This window comes from Natator depressus, chromosome 2 (genome assembly GCF_965152275.1).
Source record: "Natator depressus isolate rNatDep1 chromosome 2, rNatDep2.hap1, whole genome shotgun sequence".
NCBI lineage: Eukaryota > Metazoa > Chordata > Testudines > Cheloniidae > Natator > Natator depressus.
In genome coordinates, this window is record NC_134235.1 from 116,445,031 (window position 1) to 116,461,318 (window position 16,288).

The 16,288-nt window shown below is 42.9% G+C and overlaps 1 protein-coding gene across 2 annotated transcripts in view; it reads left to right on the forward strand.

The window, feature by feature from the left end:
* Positions 1-16,288, forward strand: part of SLC22A23 (solute carrier family 22 member 23) — a 161,805-nt gene that overhangs the window by 100,994 nt on the left and 44,523 nt on the right. For both annotated transcript variants that reach the window (XM_074944930.1, XM_074944931.1), the window contains exon 4: positions 14,194-14,362. In XM_074944930.1, coding sequence (XP_074801031.1) covers positions 14,194-14,362 — 169 coding nt within the window. The remainder of the gene's footprint in view (positions 1-14,193; positions 14,363-16,288) is intronic.

Here is a 16,288-nt window from a genome sequence, read left to right on the forward strand (position 1 = left end):
ACTCTTCCAAAGCCAGGCAACTCTCACAGCTCTGGGTCCCTCTTAAACAGAAAGTACTAATTTTGCCTGACTATTACCTAATGGAGACCAGACTCATTTCACTTGTTAATTTCAGTAAGTAGGAATTTGAACTATGTCTACAAAGGTGAAAGGCCAACTGACTTCACCAAGTACCTTCTTCCAAAATTACATTTGATGGCCCTGATCCTGCAATTGCATCTATGTTGGCAGACCCTTGTGAAGCCCCATTAGACTCAGGACAGGCATCATGGATCAGATTGTGGAATCTGGGCCTATGTTAGGTATGCATTAAAATCCTTGTGTTAGGCTCTGTACAAAGGTGTAATAGTTAGTCCATGCTTTGAAGAGCTTACAATCTAAGCAGCTGAAAATAAAACATGGAAACCTATCATCTGTTTTAATTCCATTTCAAATATATAACCCGCTCCTAATTTGAATACAGCCTCGTATCTTCAACAAATATTATTATCTTTCCAGGTGTATGTATCGTCTGTAGAAATCATTCCATCAAAAAGTGAATCAGAAGTAAATTTTTCCTCCAGAGAATAACTTACATTTTCTGTATGTTCACACAAGTATGCTACTTAGCAAATAAGAGCTGGTTGGAAAATGGAGGGGGAAACATTCCCTATCCTTTTTCCAACTGTTTTGTTGTTGCTATTCTGTTTTTTTGTTTTTTTGGTGGTGGTTTTTTGTTTTGTTTTGTTTTTTTTGGTCAACTAGAATTTTCCAACCAGCTTTCCTAGCAAGGTCACATTATATCATTTTAATATTATCTTTCAGTTAAATTTTGTCACTGAATGTTTTTGGAAAGTAAAAGCAAATAACCTTGTCCTTCTGTTGTTTTTTTGCCATACAGCTACAACCTGCACTGTGAAGTTCAGTCCTTTTTATTGTTGATCGAGATAGGTATTTTACCTACAGATGCTTCAGTATAAACCCTATATCATTGTAGCATGTTATTGCTGAAGGCAGACATACCCATTAATGCAAAAACAATCTGTCACTTGCAGTCTGATCATCTCTCTTCCTCCAGTGAATGCACATTGATGGCAGCAGCCGACATAATTTGCCATGTCTAAATCTCCAATTTTCACATCACGTAGGACGAGCCTGTCCAGAGTGCATGACATTAATCTTTAAAACAATTATACCTTAGAGGCCAAATGTGTGACAGCCTTTTACAAGCATGTTTACTATATGCTTCTGATGTCTTGGCTGTCCTGGACATGTTTTCTGACTCTGTTCCATGCAAACTGAATATGGACTCTTTCTGATGCTGGTATGATGGTGATTTCCTCCCTCCCCCTTATAGTTCAACTCTTTTACAGTGCTGATTGGCCCTTAGAGTAGGACACTAGCTTTGTTTAATAATTTCTCTTGGTATCGTATAGAGTTAGAAATACTTGTAAAAATACAAAATCTGTAAAAGGTGAACAAAAGAATGTTTTTGTTTTTTTACTAAATATGTACTAACTATAAGGCAGGACCTCGTTGGTGTTGCTGATCTAATGTACAGCTGTTCCTTCAGTTGGGGATATGTTTTTTCAGACTAGAGGATAATCTATAAAATAGAATATTTGCATACTTGATTAAAATCTAAGGAGCTCATGAGCAGGGAGTATGCATCAAAGCTATCCATGTAAAGGTCTCCTCTGTGCTCTTATCTCTCTAGGTCAGTGGTTCACAACCTATTTACCATTGTGGGCTGCTTATGCGGCTTTCTGTGTTATGTCAGCCACATCCACACTATACATATACATAAACACTACCTGTATGGTCCTGAGGCTATCACATGGGCTGCAGCTGTGTGCTGATTGGGCCACGGGTTGACAGCCACTGCTCTGGCTGATAAGCTAGAAAGCGAACAGTTCAAGGCCTGTTGCCTAAGTTTTGCCAGCAATACAGAGTTCCATCAGGAAAATGCTAGAATCAGAAGGCTGATGTAAACGTATTCACTTGTTCTGTTGAATGAAATAATTGTGGAAGCAGATTCTCTCACCAAGTGCATTTCTTGTGCAGAATTGGCACCCAGAAAGGCTGAGATGCAATAGTCTGTCTCTGTGGAGAGGGTGGCTCTGGAACCCTGCTAGTGCATATGAGACCGGCCTTTCACCATGCTTGGCCATCTATTAGCTTGGAAATGCTTACCAGACCTGAAACAGGATGATGATGTGCTGCTTGTTTGTTTGTACCTTTTGAAGACCTGTGTCCCTTGGCTCTTTTCCCTATTGTGAAATGCAGTGGAGCTGAAAGTGACATTAATTGAAATTCACAAATGGCTATTGTGGATGATCACTCCCTGTTTATTTAACAGAAGAAATTGTTATGCAGATGCATATCTAGTGAATGCCTTTTCTCTTCCCTGATTGAAGTGATTGTAATGTTATCAAAATTCTGAAACAAATATGCTTCAAATGAACAACTCCACCATCTGTAGAGGAAAATTAGCCCCCAAGACACCTCTTGCACTGTGTTTTGTGTTGGCTATTCCAGTTTGTAGCATGCATGTGGAGTGTTTTGCTATCAGAGAAAAGAAAAAAAGGCCACCATGATTTGATTTTACTACAACAAAAGCAGCCACCTGCTATGAACAGCAGCACCATTAGATTTGTGAGGTATGCATGTGACCGAGTATTTCCTTTGGAGCATGTTACCTTCTAGAGGGAAAGGTCTAATGAAGCAGCCCCGTGTCACTTAGCATTGTTATAGTATGGGATTAAAAATATCATAGAAGTTATCAGTTATCCGATGAAGTGAGCTGTAGCTCACGAAAGCTTATGCTCAAATAAATTGGTTAGTCTCTAAGGTGCCACAAGTACTCCTTTTCTTTTTGTTATCAGTATAGTGACATTGTGAAAACAGGAGGCAGAAAGAAAAGGAGTACTTGTGGCACCTTAGAGACTAACCAATTTATTTGAGCATAAGCTTTCGTGAGCTACAGCTCACTTCATCGGATGCATACTGTGGAAAGCGTAGAAGATCTTTTTACAGGAGGAAGAAAGAGACCCTGAAATGGGAAAAGAAGGTATAGAATGAAAGGAAGAAAGACACCATTTATCAGAATGGTAGGTAGCACTTGTGAGGACACACTGGGCTATGGCAGTCTTGAGCTGCTTGTTTATAATAATCTCATTAAGTATACAATTCTGGACACTGGGACTAGAGTGTGTATGGTGAATCTGTATGTTACTTGGTGGTCTAGAGCTTTTGTAAATTTATTTTGGGCCCATCTTTTCCTTTTTTGCAGTATATTGCTGATACTCGCATACGATGGTTGTCATTAAAAAGCTCCAGTATTTGCCAGGAGTTACTTTATGGTGGCATAGAAGATACCACAATTTTCTTCTAGAAGTAGATTAGGAAATAATTGTGGTAGCAATAATTCTGTGGTATCCATTAACTTTTAAATGGCAACTACTGTAGTTTGCCATGGAGGTAAGTGTGTGTGTCTCTGTGTGTATTATAACAGGGAGGGAGAGTTCATCTTGAATAATTTTGACTCTTCTCAAATATCATGAGTAGTGGAGTTTGAATAGAACATTATTGTCATGTTTAGGAGGGACTGGGGTGACTGGAATGAAGAAACCGATTTTAAGGAAAGAAACTAATCTCTGCCAGCCAAGATGTGGGAGAGGAGGAAGAGATGGGATGATCTTTCTGTATATACAGCTCAGTCTTCAGCTTCAAGTTGATTTATGGTTTAGCCCCATATTAGAGCACACTGCAATGTTCTAATATCTAGATGACAAAGGCATGGGTTGTGGTAGCAAGGCGCACATCTGGAAAAAGTGGCAACAACTTCCTGGCCGGAAGTGGATGAAGGAGAGCCATCCTGGCACCACTGCTATATAATTATCTAAGAACAGCTAGGAATCTAACAATATCCCAAGATTGTGAATGTACCAGGTAATAAAAGACAGACACGCATCCTCAATTAAACAGGCAGATATAATCCTCCCCCATCCTACCAGCCCTAACAGCCTTCCCTGTCACAGAGTTATCTGTAAAACATGGTAATCTGTGAGAATGAATCTGGGGATGGGGTATACTTATGGAGGGGGGGGGGGGTCATTAGACTGTCCTGCATACTCTCAAGAGAGTAGTCAGCTGCAGTTGGCTCTCACAGAGGCCTCTGGAAACTTGGGTTCCATTAGCCTCTGAGTGTGGCCTATCAACATAGGTTTCCTTGTCCCCCATGGAGAGATGTACCACAGCCTTAAGTCATAACATTTAATGATTGGTCCTTGATTGGTTAAAATTTCGTATTGTCTCATCTCCGGACCCAGTTCATACTCCAGATCCAGACTCTGGCCAACTGTACGAACAGCGCCAGCAGCCACCTAGGACAGTCCTGTACCATCATGATGGCTGTCATGTGTGAACTGTCCCAGAATCATTGTCATCAGTGTGGATGTTCGATATTAAGCTCTGTTGGCCTTGGTCCTCCAATTCCATCTCAGCGGGGGACTTCAACAGACAACAAAAGAGCTTTACTGTGCAGTGGGCTGACACGCACTTTAGCACCCATTTCAGCACCATCCTGGCACTTTCAGACAAAATCGATGAGCTGCATGTAGTTCAGTTTTGGGGGTGAGAGACCTCCTGAACTTCAAATCAGACACTAACATCACAGTCACACCTGGAGCCAGCCTGTCAATCCTTGTATTGAATACCTGGCTGGAGCCAACTGGGCCTGCGGTACCGTCTACCCCGGTTTCAGTCATACATAGAGAAATCGTTACATTAGAAAATATGCCTACTGTTTGTGAAAAGAAAAGGAGGACTTGTGGCACCTTAGAGACTAACCAATTTATTTGAGCATAAGCTTTCGTGAGCTACAGCTCACTTCATCGGATGCATTCAGTGGAAAATACCTATGTGTGTATAGTTCACATTTTAATGCAAGTGGACACATAAGAAAACATGAGCCATTCTGTGTGGAAACCACCCTTGGAAAGCACCTGTGTCATGTGTGGATGCATTTTAGAATAACTTGTATTATACTGTGCTATTTCAAGACAGTGGAAAGTAATCCAATTTCTTCTATTCAGTCAATGCAGTTTAGTCTATTACTTCTCCCTCTACTTGATAAAGGATTGGATTTCTCCAGAGAGTGAATTTGATTTCTCTTTTCTTTCTCTGTCGCTGTCTTTTGTTTACATGTGTTGTCTCTGCATTGTGGTGTGTGATAACCTTTCCTTATGCACTTTGCTTTTATTTATTTAATCTATCTTTAATTAACAGAATTTCCACGCAGTCCTTCCTTATTTGCTCCTGGTGCCAGCACAGGTGACCAAGGAAGACCGTTCTTGGTCTCAACTCACCCAGGAGTGAACACAGCCTGTAGCTGGTGCTATTGCAGCCACGCTGAATCGAAGTTGTGTAAGCTGGGAGCAGAGTGTACTCCGCGTGTGTATGAAGTGTGCAATGTTTAGAGGGTTGGGTCTGATAAGCCTCTGGAAATTGGGATATTGATCCTAAATGTCATCGTCTTTCTATTTTCAGTAGGGCCTAGGAGCCCCAACCAAGTTTGGCGGCTCCATTGTGCTAAGCATTGTACAAACACACAGTGAGAGATGATCCTTGCCCCAAGGGGAGCACTCCGTTTAAACAGACAAGTCAGACGAAGGGTGGCAGGTGAGACAGAGGCACAGAGAGATGGAATGACAGGTCCAGGGTTACACAGCACGCCAGCGGCAGAGCCAGGATTAGAACCTAAGTGTTCTGGATCTCAGTCCACTAGACCGATTGGACCAGAACCACAGGGAGACACTCATTAGGTCTTTTGGCCACTCGACTTCAGCCTTGGCTATGCTCAGGAACCTTGGGAGGAGGGGAGAATGAAGAAATTAAAAATGAAAAGTGTATTTTTTTTAGTGGATGATTTCATTTTTGAACCACCGAAATTTAGTTCTTAGGCTTTTATACTGTCACCCTTCACTCTAATATCTGAATCCCTCCCTAGTAAAATTGATAGCAGTGTCTCTAGTGGACTTCAGAGTCTCTGACCCTTTCTCACTTGTTTGTTTGTTTGTTTGGGGGTGAGAGGGGCATGCTGTGGTGGTTTTTTGTTTTGTTTTTTTGTAGGGGAAGAGTAGTAGAAGGGGGTGTCTGTTGTGTCACTCTTGTTATGATGGAAACGCTTTGTCAAAAAGGTAAGTTTTTGCAACATTTCCTCAGGATGGTTGTACCCTAGAGATTCATGTCATCTCTACTCTGAAATTTGTTCCATAGCTAGATTCTGTCAGCTGGCAATGCTTTTTTCCTGGGCTCTGTTTGTCCTAGTGGAGCCCAACTATCTTGGTGGCTCATAGGTTGAAATCAGGTGGGATGTTCCAAGGTACAAATGGCAGTTAGCACCTGGAAATCTCTCTAACAAGTAGCTGGTGCTTGGTCCATTAATTGCTTCATGGTTTGGGATTAGAGCTGGATGAGCTAATCATAGGGACTCTTTCAAAGTCTTTAACCTTTTCCCTTTTCATGTGTTTTTTGCAAACAAGTTGTGGCTTTTTAAAATAAATGTGTTCACAATTCATGCATGTGCAAATACCTAATAATAATTCCTAGCTCTTTTATAGCATTTTTCATCCATAGATCTCTAATGAGAACAAATGTATCTGCTTCAGAGTTGTTGGCAAATGCCCAAAGCAAACAGTTTGCTATTTACTTGTTGTTACTTCTCTAAGTAACAAAAAGGGGAAAGACATGATCAAGTCACCAGGCCTTTGATTTGCGCAGGTAGAGAAGGGAACTGTGTGTGGGTTTGAAGGAGCTAGGTCAGCATTTAGGACATTTTTAACAAGGTCTTGCTTGAGAAGTCACTGCTAGGGGGAAATAAAAAGGCTCTTGTGTTATAATATTGGGAGGGAGAGCTGAGAACGAGGGTACTAATTGCTGTGCCTGATCATTTCAAATCAATCAGCCCCTTGTAACCTGTGTACTATTTCCATTGCTGCATGTAGCCTGTCGTTATTGGTTTTCTTTTCATAGACATTTTCTTTTGACCACCTCCAGAGTCTTGTAGGAGAGAATTGTTCTGGTCTGGAGTGGAGCTGAACTCCAGTGAATGTTACCTCTGTTAAGTTCCTCTGCCTCACAAGCTTTCAGTGATATGACTGGTGGAAATCCTGCCAGCATGCACCAGTCTGAAGCCGTAATCACTCATTTTGTACCACCTTCAGCAAAAATGATGCATCAGCTTGAACTGCATCAGTTTTAGCTTGGCGTCCTTCACAGCTCTTGAAGCTCTAGTCTAGAGACTTGTCCAATCCTGTTCTGAATACTGTACATTGTTCCCAAATCTTCCTCCCATTTAGATTGTGTACAGTGTTGTGATCACCTACATTTTGTCAATCAAGTGGCAATATATCAGAGGCTTCTGCTTTCATAAATCTTTACCCCTTGCTAGCAGGCTGGCGAAGAATGATTGATCTTTACTGGGCAATGCAGAGCCCATTGTCTTTTACAAGCTATTTCTAAGCTTCAGAAAGCTATAAAATCAAACCTTTCAAGGCTAATGGCTCTCTGAAGATCCTTTAAGGATTGTGTACAGGTTTAAAATGCACAGTGTCCTATTTGTCTACTCACATAGGCCAAAAGAGTTACTTGCTTTCTACACTACTTTCTGAATTATTCACGAGACATCTATATCCACATTAAACAATTTAAATGATATGCACCTCAAACACTGTATAATCATTATACATTGACTTCCTAATGTTGTTAAGCAGTAGTTTTTGTGCTTACTGAGAACACACTGGATGCATTTGTAACATTTCCTAAAGTAGCTCAGAATTCTTCCACTTTAGATTGTGGTGTGGCAATGAACTTGCTTTTCTTTGTGGGGACGTCAGTCTTTGAAACTACAACTCATTTATTGCTGATCTCTTCCAGTTTCCTAAAGATAGTTTGCTTAGTGCGTAGGGTGCTGTGACTCTAGAAACTGTGTTAAGTAAAATGCAGAAGTAATAACAAGGATTGTGGGGTTCAGTGTACTGAAAAAAAGTAATTTCTGTATTGCAAAATCCAATTTACGAGTTCACAGTCAAAATCAAGAGTCCCAAGGAATAACATGGTGTTCTATTGACTGATTCATAAGAAGGGATGACGCAGTTGCTTGGAACTCAGATTTGTAGTTAGCTTTCATGTAATTTTGTTAACAAAATATTTAGTCTTATCACAGACCTAGTCAAGGGAGTGTCAGAATATACAATGAGGATCTAATTACTGGTATAGCTTTAGAAAATCAAGAAGGACAAACAGTATGATAGAGCCATCTTTAACATGTGGCCCTCATGTATGTATATTCATTCATAAAAATGCATCTTTCGTGGTTTCTAGGCATGTGTATGAAACATGCATATACCACTAAACATCTATCAGTGATAGTAAAGAACTCTGTATCCATCTGAGGGAAAAAATACTCACCAGCCCCCTCCTTAAAGCAACATCTCAAAGAAGAGACTGAGAAAAAATATAACCCATAGGTTCCGTAAGGGCCTGATTCTCCCCTCCTTACACCAGCTTTATGCTGAAACTTGCTGAAACAGATGCATTTATACTGATACGAAACTTGTGTACTGGATAGAAATCCAGCCCCAAAAGTCTATAAATCTCTGGCTCTGTCTGAGCAAGCTGGAGAGAATGCCAAAACTGAGGGCCCTTCACTGAGAAGGTTCTGTGTTTAAAAACAAATGTAGAAACGGGCAATTCAAGTGTCCCAGCTAATCTCAACTGCTTTGTTAGAATGTAAACGGAGAGCCTGGATTATAGAAATTCTACTACTGTGTTGGAATGTGCTTGGGGTGGGTGAGGGATGGGGGGTTGGGACTAGTTTGGGAGTTTTTGTTTTTAAAAAGAATATTATAATATGATGCATGCGGTCTGTACATTGGTACAGTGGAGATTATCAATTGACAGATTTTTGTTTGTTTGGAGTTTAGATTGCATTATTTGGAACTGCTCTTAATGCAGCACAATCCTTTTTTGTCTCAGTTATACTGGCATTTAAAGGCCATAAGGGATCACTGTGATCATCTAGTTTGAAAGCCCTGTTCATGCCTACTTTTGAATCAGGAACCTGTTCAATGATGGGCAAATGTGATCCTCACTGTACTCCAGAAACTAGCTCCTGTGATTAGAACTCAGGACCTCCTGGTTTCTATCCTGCTGCTTACACCTCCAGACCACACTGCCTTATTATTTGAAAGGGATTACCAACAGGCTTTCTAAACAATATATAATACATTAATTGTTTTAATTGTCATACGTGGTAGTTATAGATAGAGCCCTGCGTGGATACAAAAAAATGGATCCGCATCTGCGATATTTAACTTGTATCCGACTCGCGATCCACACTCCACTTTTATATGTATCCTCACCAGCACTCTATCTCACTGTTACAGCCCTGCAAGGATGTAAAAATTGGATCTGCATCCAATCCATGAGCCGCAAAAATAGTAAACAATACATCCATATTGGATGCAGATATTCGAGGATATAAACGGGTATCCACAGATTTGCAGGGCTCTAGTTATAGATCAAAAATACCCCTCAAAGAGTGTGCAGGAATGTGCAGTTCAAAAATGTCTGTTGTACACATACGCACATTTCTGCAAATCACACATTTCCACACAACTATGTGTATATATAGCTTTTTCCACACAGGGAGTAATGGTCCTTAAATTCATGCCAGGATAGGTTAAGTTAATAGCTGCAGCATTCCTGTATGTACCCTGTACTTGCTACAGTGCATATATTGAATGGAGGCAATAATGAGGTTATCTAAACAAAAATACTTATTTTCTAAGATAATTGGCAGGCTTTTATGGGCCACCACTCTGTGCATTGATCAAATCTAATCCTTCATATCTCTGTTTCCCCATCTGTAAAATGGGGATAATGATGCTTACATCCTTTTGTAAAGTGCTTTGAGATCTAATAGATGAAAAGCTCAACATAAACGCTAGGTGGTATTATTATTGGTATCTGTGATGGGGTAGGCTGCCAGAGAGGGTTGTAGCTCCTAGTGGTCAGCCCACCCTACCACCTTGATTGGCCCTTTCAGGGTTTGGAAAGGTCCAGTGGATATATGTAGAGGCCTAAGGGTCCTGGGATTGGGAATGGTGATTAGGGAAGGAATCTGGAGGATTTACCTTTTAATGACCTGAAACAAAAGGCAGGGCAAGGGTCCCCTCTCACCTCATCAACTGGGAAGGATTGGGAGAAGCATAGAGACTGCCTCCTCCCATGCAGCCAACCGATACTGATAGGAAAAGGCTGGCCTACTGAACCCTCCATTTTGGAAGGCTAGTTGGGAAGGGTGTTGGGCTGAAGGAAGCTGGCAAAAGCCTTGCAACTAACTAAGGTGTAAGGCAAGAGGCCTGACACGCACAAACCCCAGATCCAGAAAAAGGGCTGAAGGGAACACTTGCTTGAAGGAGGGAAAGACAATATACTCTAAGGCAAAGAGACTCTTGGAATACAAACCCAGTCCCAGTGCGAGGGAACACCTATTTAGAGGAGACTGATACTGACTGTTTAAGGCGGTGTCCCCAAACTGGGGGAGAGTGTCCGCTTAAGGGGTGTGGAGGAATGTTCGGGGGGCGCACGGCAAGGCTTGGGCTAGCCTCCACAGGGGATGGGGAGGGAGCGCCACCCAGTCCCACTCTGCCCGCGGTCCCGCTTCTGGCCCCAGCCCCGCCTCCAGCCGCAACCTTGGTCCCTGACTCCTGGCCTGGCTGCGGCTCCGCTCCCGCTGCCAGCCTCGGCCCCCAACTGCAGCTCTGGCCCTAGACTGGCCCCAGTCCCTGGCTCCAGTTCCAGACGTGGCCCCTCACCCGGTCCCGGCTCCCTATCACAGCTCCCAGGGCGGGTAGGGGGTGGGCAGATCACATTACGGGTGAAAGGGGGCACGGCATAAAAAGTTTGGGAACCACTGGTTTAAGGCCGGGGCAGAGAACTGCTAGCAGTACAATCTAGCTGCCATAGGAAAGAGCTGAGACTGGCTTTTAGGAAATTCTTCTGTAGCTGGTCCCAGGAGAAGCTGTGAGGAACCCCACGCTCAGGGCAGGGGCAGCAGAATCTGCATATCTTGTAAAAATACTTATGAGAGAGGTAAAGGTGAGAGCAGCCAAGGGAAAATGGTGAAGGGACTGAAGGAATGGTCGTTAGTCGTCTAAACAGGGTCCCTGGGCAGGAATCCAGAGAAGAAAGTGGGCCTGGGTTCCCTCTCCCCCAGGCCAAGAGGAAAAACACGGGTATCAGGAATAAAAGAAGCCAGGAACAGCAAATGCCAGATAGAGGCCAGAAGACAGGCTTGAAGGACATTCTGATTTTGAATTTCTATTTTCTGGACTTTTCTGTTAACCCCAGAAGGGGAACGGACTGAGCAGAGACCTGGCCACATATCTCAGACTGTTGTGGCACAGGGATAACTGAATGGACTCTAGGTTAAGAAAAATCCCTGTAGCACCACACCCGGACACTAGGAGGCACTCTTGAGGTGAAAGACCCCTTATGACAGTACCATGTAGTGTATGTGGCAAAAACAAAAGGGGTGTGTGCGGGGGGTTGGGGGGGTGTGATTACAGTGACTCTCTTTAGTTTGAATTAATGGGAACAGGCTACATAGCACTCCTCCCCCAAAGGAATAGATTAGGAAACTCTTAGCTAAATGGGAGAAACATAGGTTCTGTTATACGTTCATACTATGGATGGGGTAAGTTAGACCTCCATACTGCAATGGATATGTGTGGGCATACCTCTGAGTCTGCATGGAGTCACATGAAGTCAGTGGTGCCCTGTGTGGGCTGAAGGGTCTTTTATTCATCACAGTGTCAGATATTAGTGCGGTATTGTGAGAGCCCTTCTCTTTGACACAGTGATGTTTAGATTGCCTTGTTGACAGGGTCAAGAATGCTGGTCTGCCAGGTGTCTGCTGAGAACTACTATTGTAGCTTCTTGTATCTTTTAAGACTGATGCCACAGATCTTTGGGAAGTCAAGAGACTGATCTAATGTATATTATATTTGGAGGTTTCAGAGTAGCAGCCGTGTTAGCCTGTATTCGCAAAAAGAAAAGGAGTACTTGTGGCACCTTAGAGACTAACACATTTATTTGAGCATAAGCTTTCGTGAGCTACAGCTCACTTCATGCATCCGATGAAGTGAGCTGTAGCTCACGAAAGCTTATGCTCAGATAAATTTGTTAGTCTCTAAGGTGTCACAAGTACTCCTTTTTTTTTTATTTGCATTAGTGATGCTATATTTAATAGACACATCGAGTTTGTGCTAATGTTACTTGAAAGTCATGCTAATCCAGTAACTATGGCAATTTTTCATCTTCTCCAGAGAAGTGGGAACAACTTGATCATACATATATGATAGCCCGGAGATTATTTTGCTTGTTTTCTTCTCTGAAGTTCTTTGCTTTTTTTATACAATCAATAGTTACTGCAAATGGACAGTTACATCAATTATGCCCCACTGAGTCAGAAATGCAATTATACAATTTTGACACATCTTTCTGACTTCATAAAAAACTTGATCTTATTTCTGCAACTTTCCATAACTGACACTCACCAAAGCTCAGCCATTGGAAAGTTGAACTTGCACCTGTCTAATGCAGATTTTTTTGTTTCTAAAGCAACAAATCTACTTGTACTTACTGAAAGAATAGTGGAGTGTGAGTGACTATGATGTTTAATTTAAAAAACAAAATAGCTTTATGCTTAAAGGCTATAAAAACATAACTTAGAGGACACCTGCCCACCAAGGAAAAAATGGAATTGGTTAAGCCCAGTGTACTTCATTACTGGGAATGATGCCATATTAATGTGATGGGAGCTCTGTGTTTAATCTTGTTTTACTAATTAAACTGTAAAATCCTTTTTATATGCAACAGTCAGTGTGTTTGGGGTTTATTTTTCCTCCTCCTCTCCCCACCGCCAGAACTGGGTTGTGGTTTGTTTGTGGCTGGGATAATGAAAATTCTGACTGCTTCACTACAGATACATTTTCCTTGGTATTGGTTGGCAACGTTCCTGTTCCAGCAATAACCTGCTAGCCTTGGAACAATGTGATAAACGTTCTGCTCAAATCCCCATCCCACATACAACTTGGCCTCTGATGAAGACATTTTATCTCCCTCTTCTCCCCTTCCCCCGGTTTTCCATTATCCATCATCTTAATCATTTCATAATAATTTTAACAACAAAATAACTGGCAGAGTTCCAGGGAAAAGCACATTGCCTTTGTCAATGCTATCATGGTGACAGACATTTTTCTAGCTTATGTATCTATTTCCACTTGCAAATAAGGGCTGCACAATAAGTATTTGTGGCAGGCTTATTATGCCTCAAGATTAACCCGTGGAAGCGGATGTAGACAAGCAGAAAGTGTAGATTGCAGGGTGCCACTGTAGTTCTAGCTGGAAAAAAAAATCGATCAACATTAGGATGTAGTTGTATGATCTGAACCAGTTTTATTGTTACATTTCTGTTGATTTTGAAAATGTGATTCTGCTAGATCCAGCTTCATTTCAACTATCCAGAATCCAAGGATTTTAAGGAGTTTTATCAAGCAACCCTGTGTCATAAGGGCTGCTGAGATTACTGATGATGTCAGTGGTGATGGATTTCACTGAAGAGGGAAGAAAGGGACAGATGGGAAGCGGTCTTGCTGAAAGTTGAGTGAGATCCCCGGGGGTGAGGGGGAAACAGCACCGAAAAGTCCAATTTGAAATGGGATTGAGTACTAGCATGATAAATTTGGAGGAAGGTGGCTTTCTATAGTGGCTGGAGGGCTAGATCCTGCAAAGTGCCAAGCACTCGCAACTCCCATGAAATTCAATGGGAATTGAAGGCACTCGGCACCTCTGGGGGTTTTTCAGCATCTTGCAGGATTGGGCCCTAAATCTTTGGGACATGTGAGCTTTTACTTGCCATAAGTCTTCAGTAAAATATTTTCTTGAGCCCAGGACTGAGTGAAATACTTTCTAAACAGACTGTTGTATCCACTTGGTAGATCAAATTAAAAAAATTGTGATTGATGGTAGTACATTGGTTCCAGTGCGATAATAAATGATTAATGAGCTCCTCTGTCATTAGGGATCGCAAAAAAAATGTCCTTGCGTTGACCTTCAAATTTTGCATGTGCCTTTTTGTTTCAGGAATAGAACTCTGTCCTCCTGGGCACCGGTTCATGGTCACCATGGTGGCAAGCTTCATTGCAATGGCAGGACAGTTCCTCATGCCAGGGCTGGCTGCCCTCTGCAGGGACTGGCAGGTTCTCCAGGCCGTCATCATCTGCCCCTTCCTGCTGATGTTGCTTTACTGGGTGTAAGTATTTCCGCCTTGTTTCTTGTTTGTAAAGATGCTCGCTACTAAGGCTGGGTTATGGGGTGGTTTTGATATCTGGGATTATTATAGTCTGTATCGAGCTTTTCTTTTTCACAGTTATAAAATGTCTCCTTCAGCAAATAGGTAAATCTGAAACCAAGCTTCAGAAGAAAAAAACTCTTACCCTCTAAGGTAGCTTCCTCTACTTACTTTCCCAGTAGTGGGTGGGAGGGAGAGGAGAGTTCTGCTTTGGTGAGCTGCCATATGTGCTTCATACTACTTTGGGGAGGGGACATGTTGCAGTCACCAAGGATAAAAAATTAGAAGAAAAATAGGTTCTCACCAGCAGGGTGTTGACAATTGTGCCGCAGCCTTAGTCCTTGGAGATCCGTGTTTCTAAAGTCAAGTTTTCCCCTCAAACCCAGAGCTTGGTTCTTGCCTGCCCCTTCAGTCTCTTTGGCCTGGGCTAGGTTAGGATTTAAAGCAATGATGTTAGCATGTATTGGCCAACGTGCAAACTAGCCCATTTTAAATCTAGTGTAGACAAGGTACATTGCCCTTAACATGTGCTGAGCTCATGCTCCCTGAGAGGGTCTCTGCACAGCAGCTGGGAGGGTATTTCTCATCTTGGGGAGACAGATGTGTAGCACACTAAAATTAACAGTGTGGCCATGATGGCGTAGGCAGTGGCTCAGGGAAGCCACCTGAGTCCAGACCCAGGGGGTCAGGCAGGATTATACTCCAGTGGCTAGCCTGAGCCACTGTCCATGTCATAACAGCCATGCTGTTATTTTTAGCATGCTTGCTCAAGCAAAGCCAGTGTGTGTCCATCTACCCATGCTGGGAAGTATCCTAAGGCTCCCACGAGGCTTCTCACTCAATCCGCTTAGTGTTAAAATCTACACTGCCTTAGGGCTTGGCTACATTTGCGAATTACAGCGCAATAAAGGAGCCCCGGGTGCCCTAGCTCACTACCCATCCACACTGGCAAGGCACGTAGAGCACCCGGACTCCACGGCTACAGCGCTCCTGGTTCTCCACCTCGGTGAGAAGATTAACGCTTGGTGTGCCTTGGCTGAAACACCCGGGCATCAGTGTGAACAAGATGTTGCATTACTGCGCTCTGAACAGCCTCCGGAAATGTCCCATAATCCCCTTAAGTCAAGTGACCACTCTTGTCATTGTTTTGGAATTGTTGCAGGAATGTGGATATGCCCTTTGAAAGCTCCGTTTCTGACTCCCGGCATGCTTATCTGCTCCGAGACAAAGCAACCATTAGTGTAGAATGCTGTGTGTGTGAGAGAGAGGCAGTGGGCAGGGTCTGCTGCTGTCTGAACTTAGAAGACAGCATGCTGACATGCTCCCAGCCCCCCCCTAAAAAAACCCCACATACACACAACACACTCCCCGTCACACTCCACCCCCTCCCCCCCATTTGAAAAGCATGTTGCAGTCACTTGCGTGCTGGGATAGCTGCCCATAATGTACCACTCCTAATGCCGCTGCAAATGTGGCCACGCCAGCGCGCTTGAAGCTGTCAGTGTGGACAGACTGCAGCGCTTTCCCTACTGCACTCTCCGAAGGCTGGTTTAACTCAAAGTGTCTACATCTGCAAGTGTAGCCATGCCCTTATCTGTGCTGTGCAATGTAGTTGTGTTAGTCCCAGGATGTTAGAGAGACAATGTGGGTGGACCAACTTCTGTTGGTGAGAGAGACAAGCTTTTGAGCTGACATAGAGCTCTTCTTCAGGTCTGGGCAAGGTACTTAGCGTGTGGCAGCGAAATACAAAGTGGAGGAGATTGTTTAGCATAGGTAGTTAGCAAATGTTGTAAGGTAAAGTGGCTCGTTAACACCTCTGCAGTCACAGGACAAAAAGAGGGAGTTAATGGATTACAGATTGTTGAAGTAAACCATAAATCTGGTGTC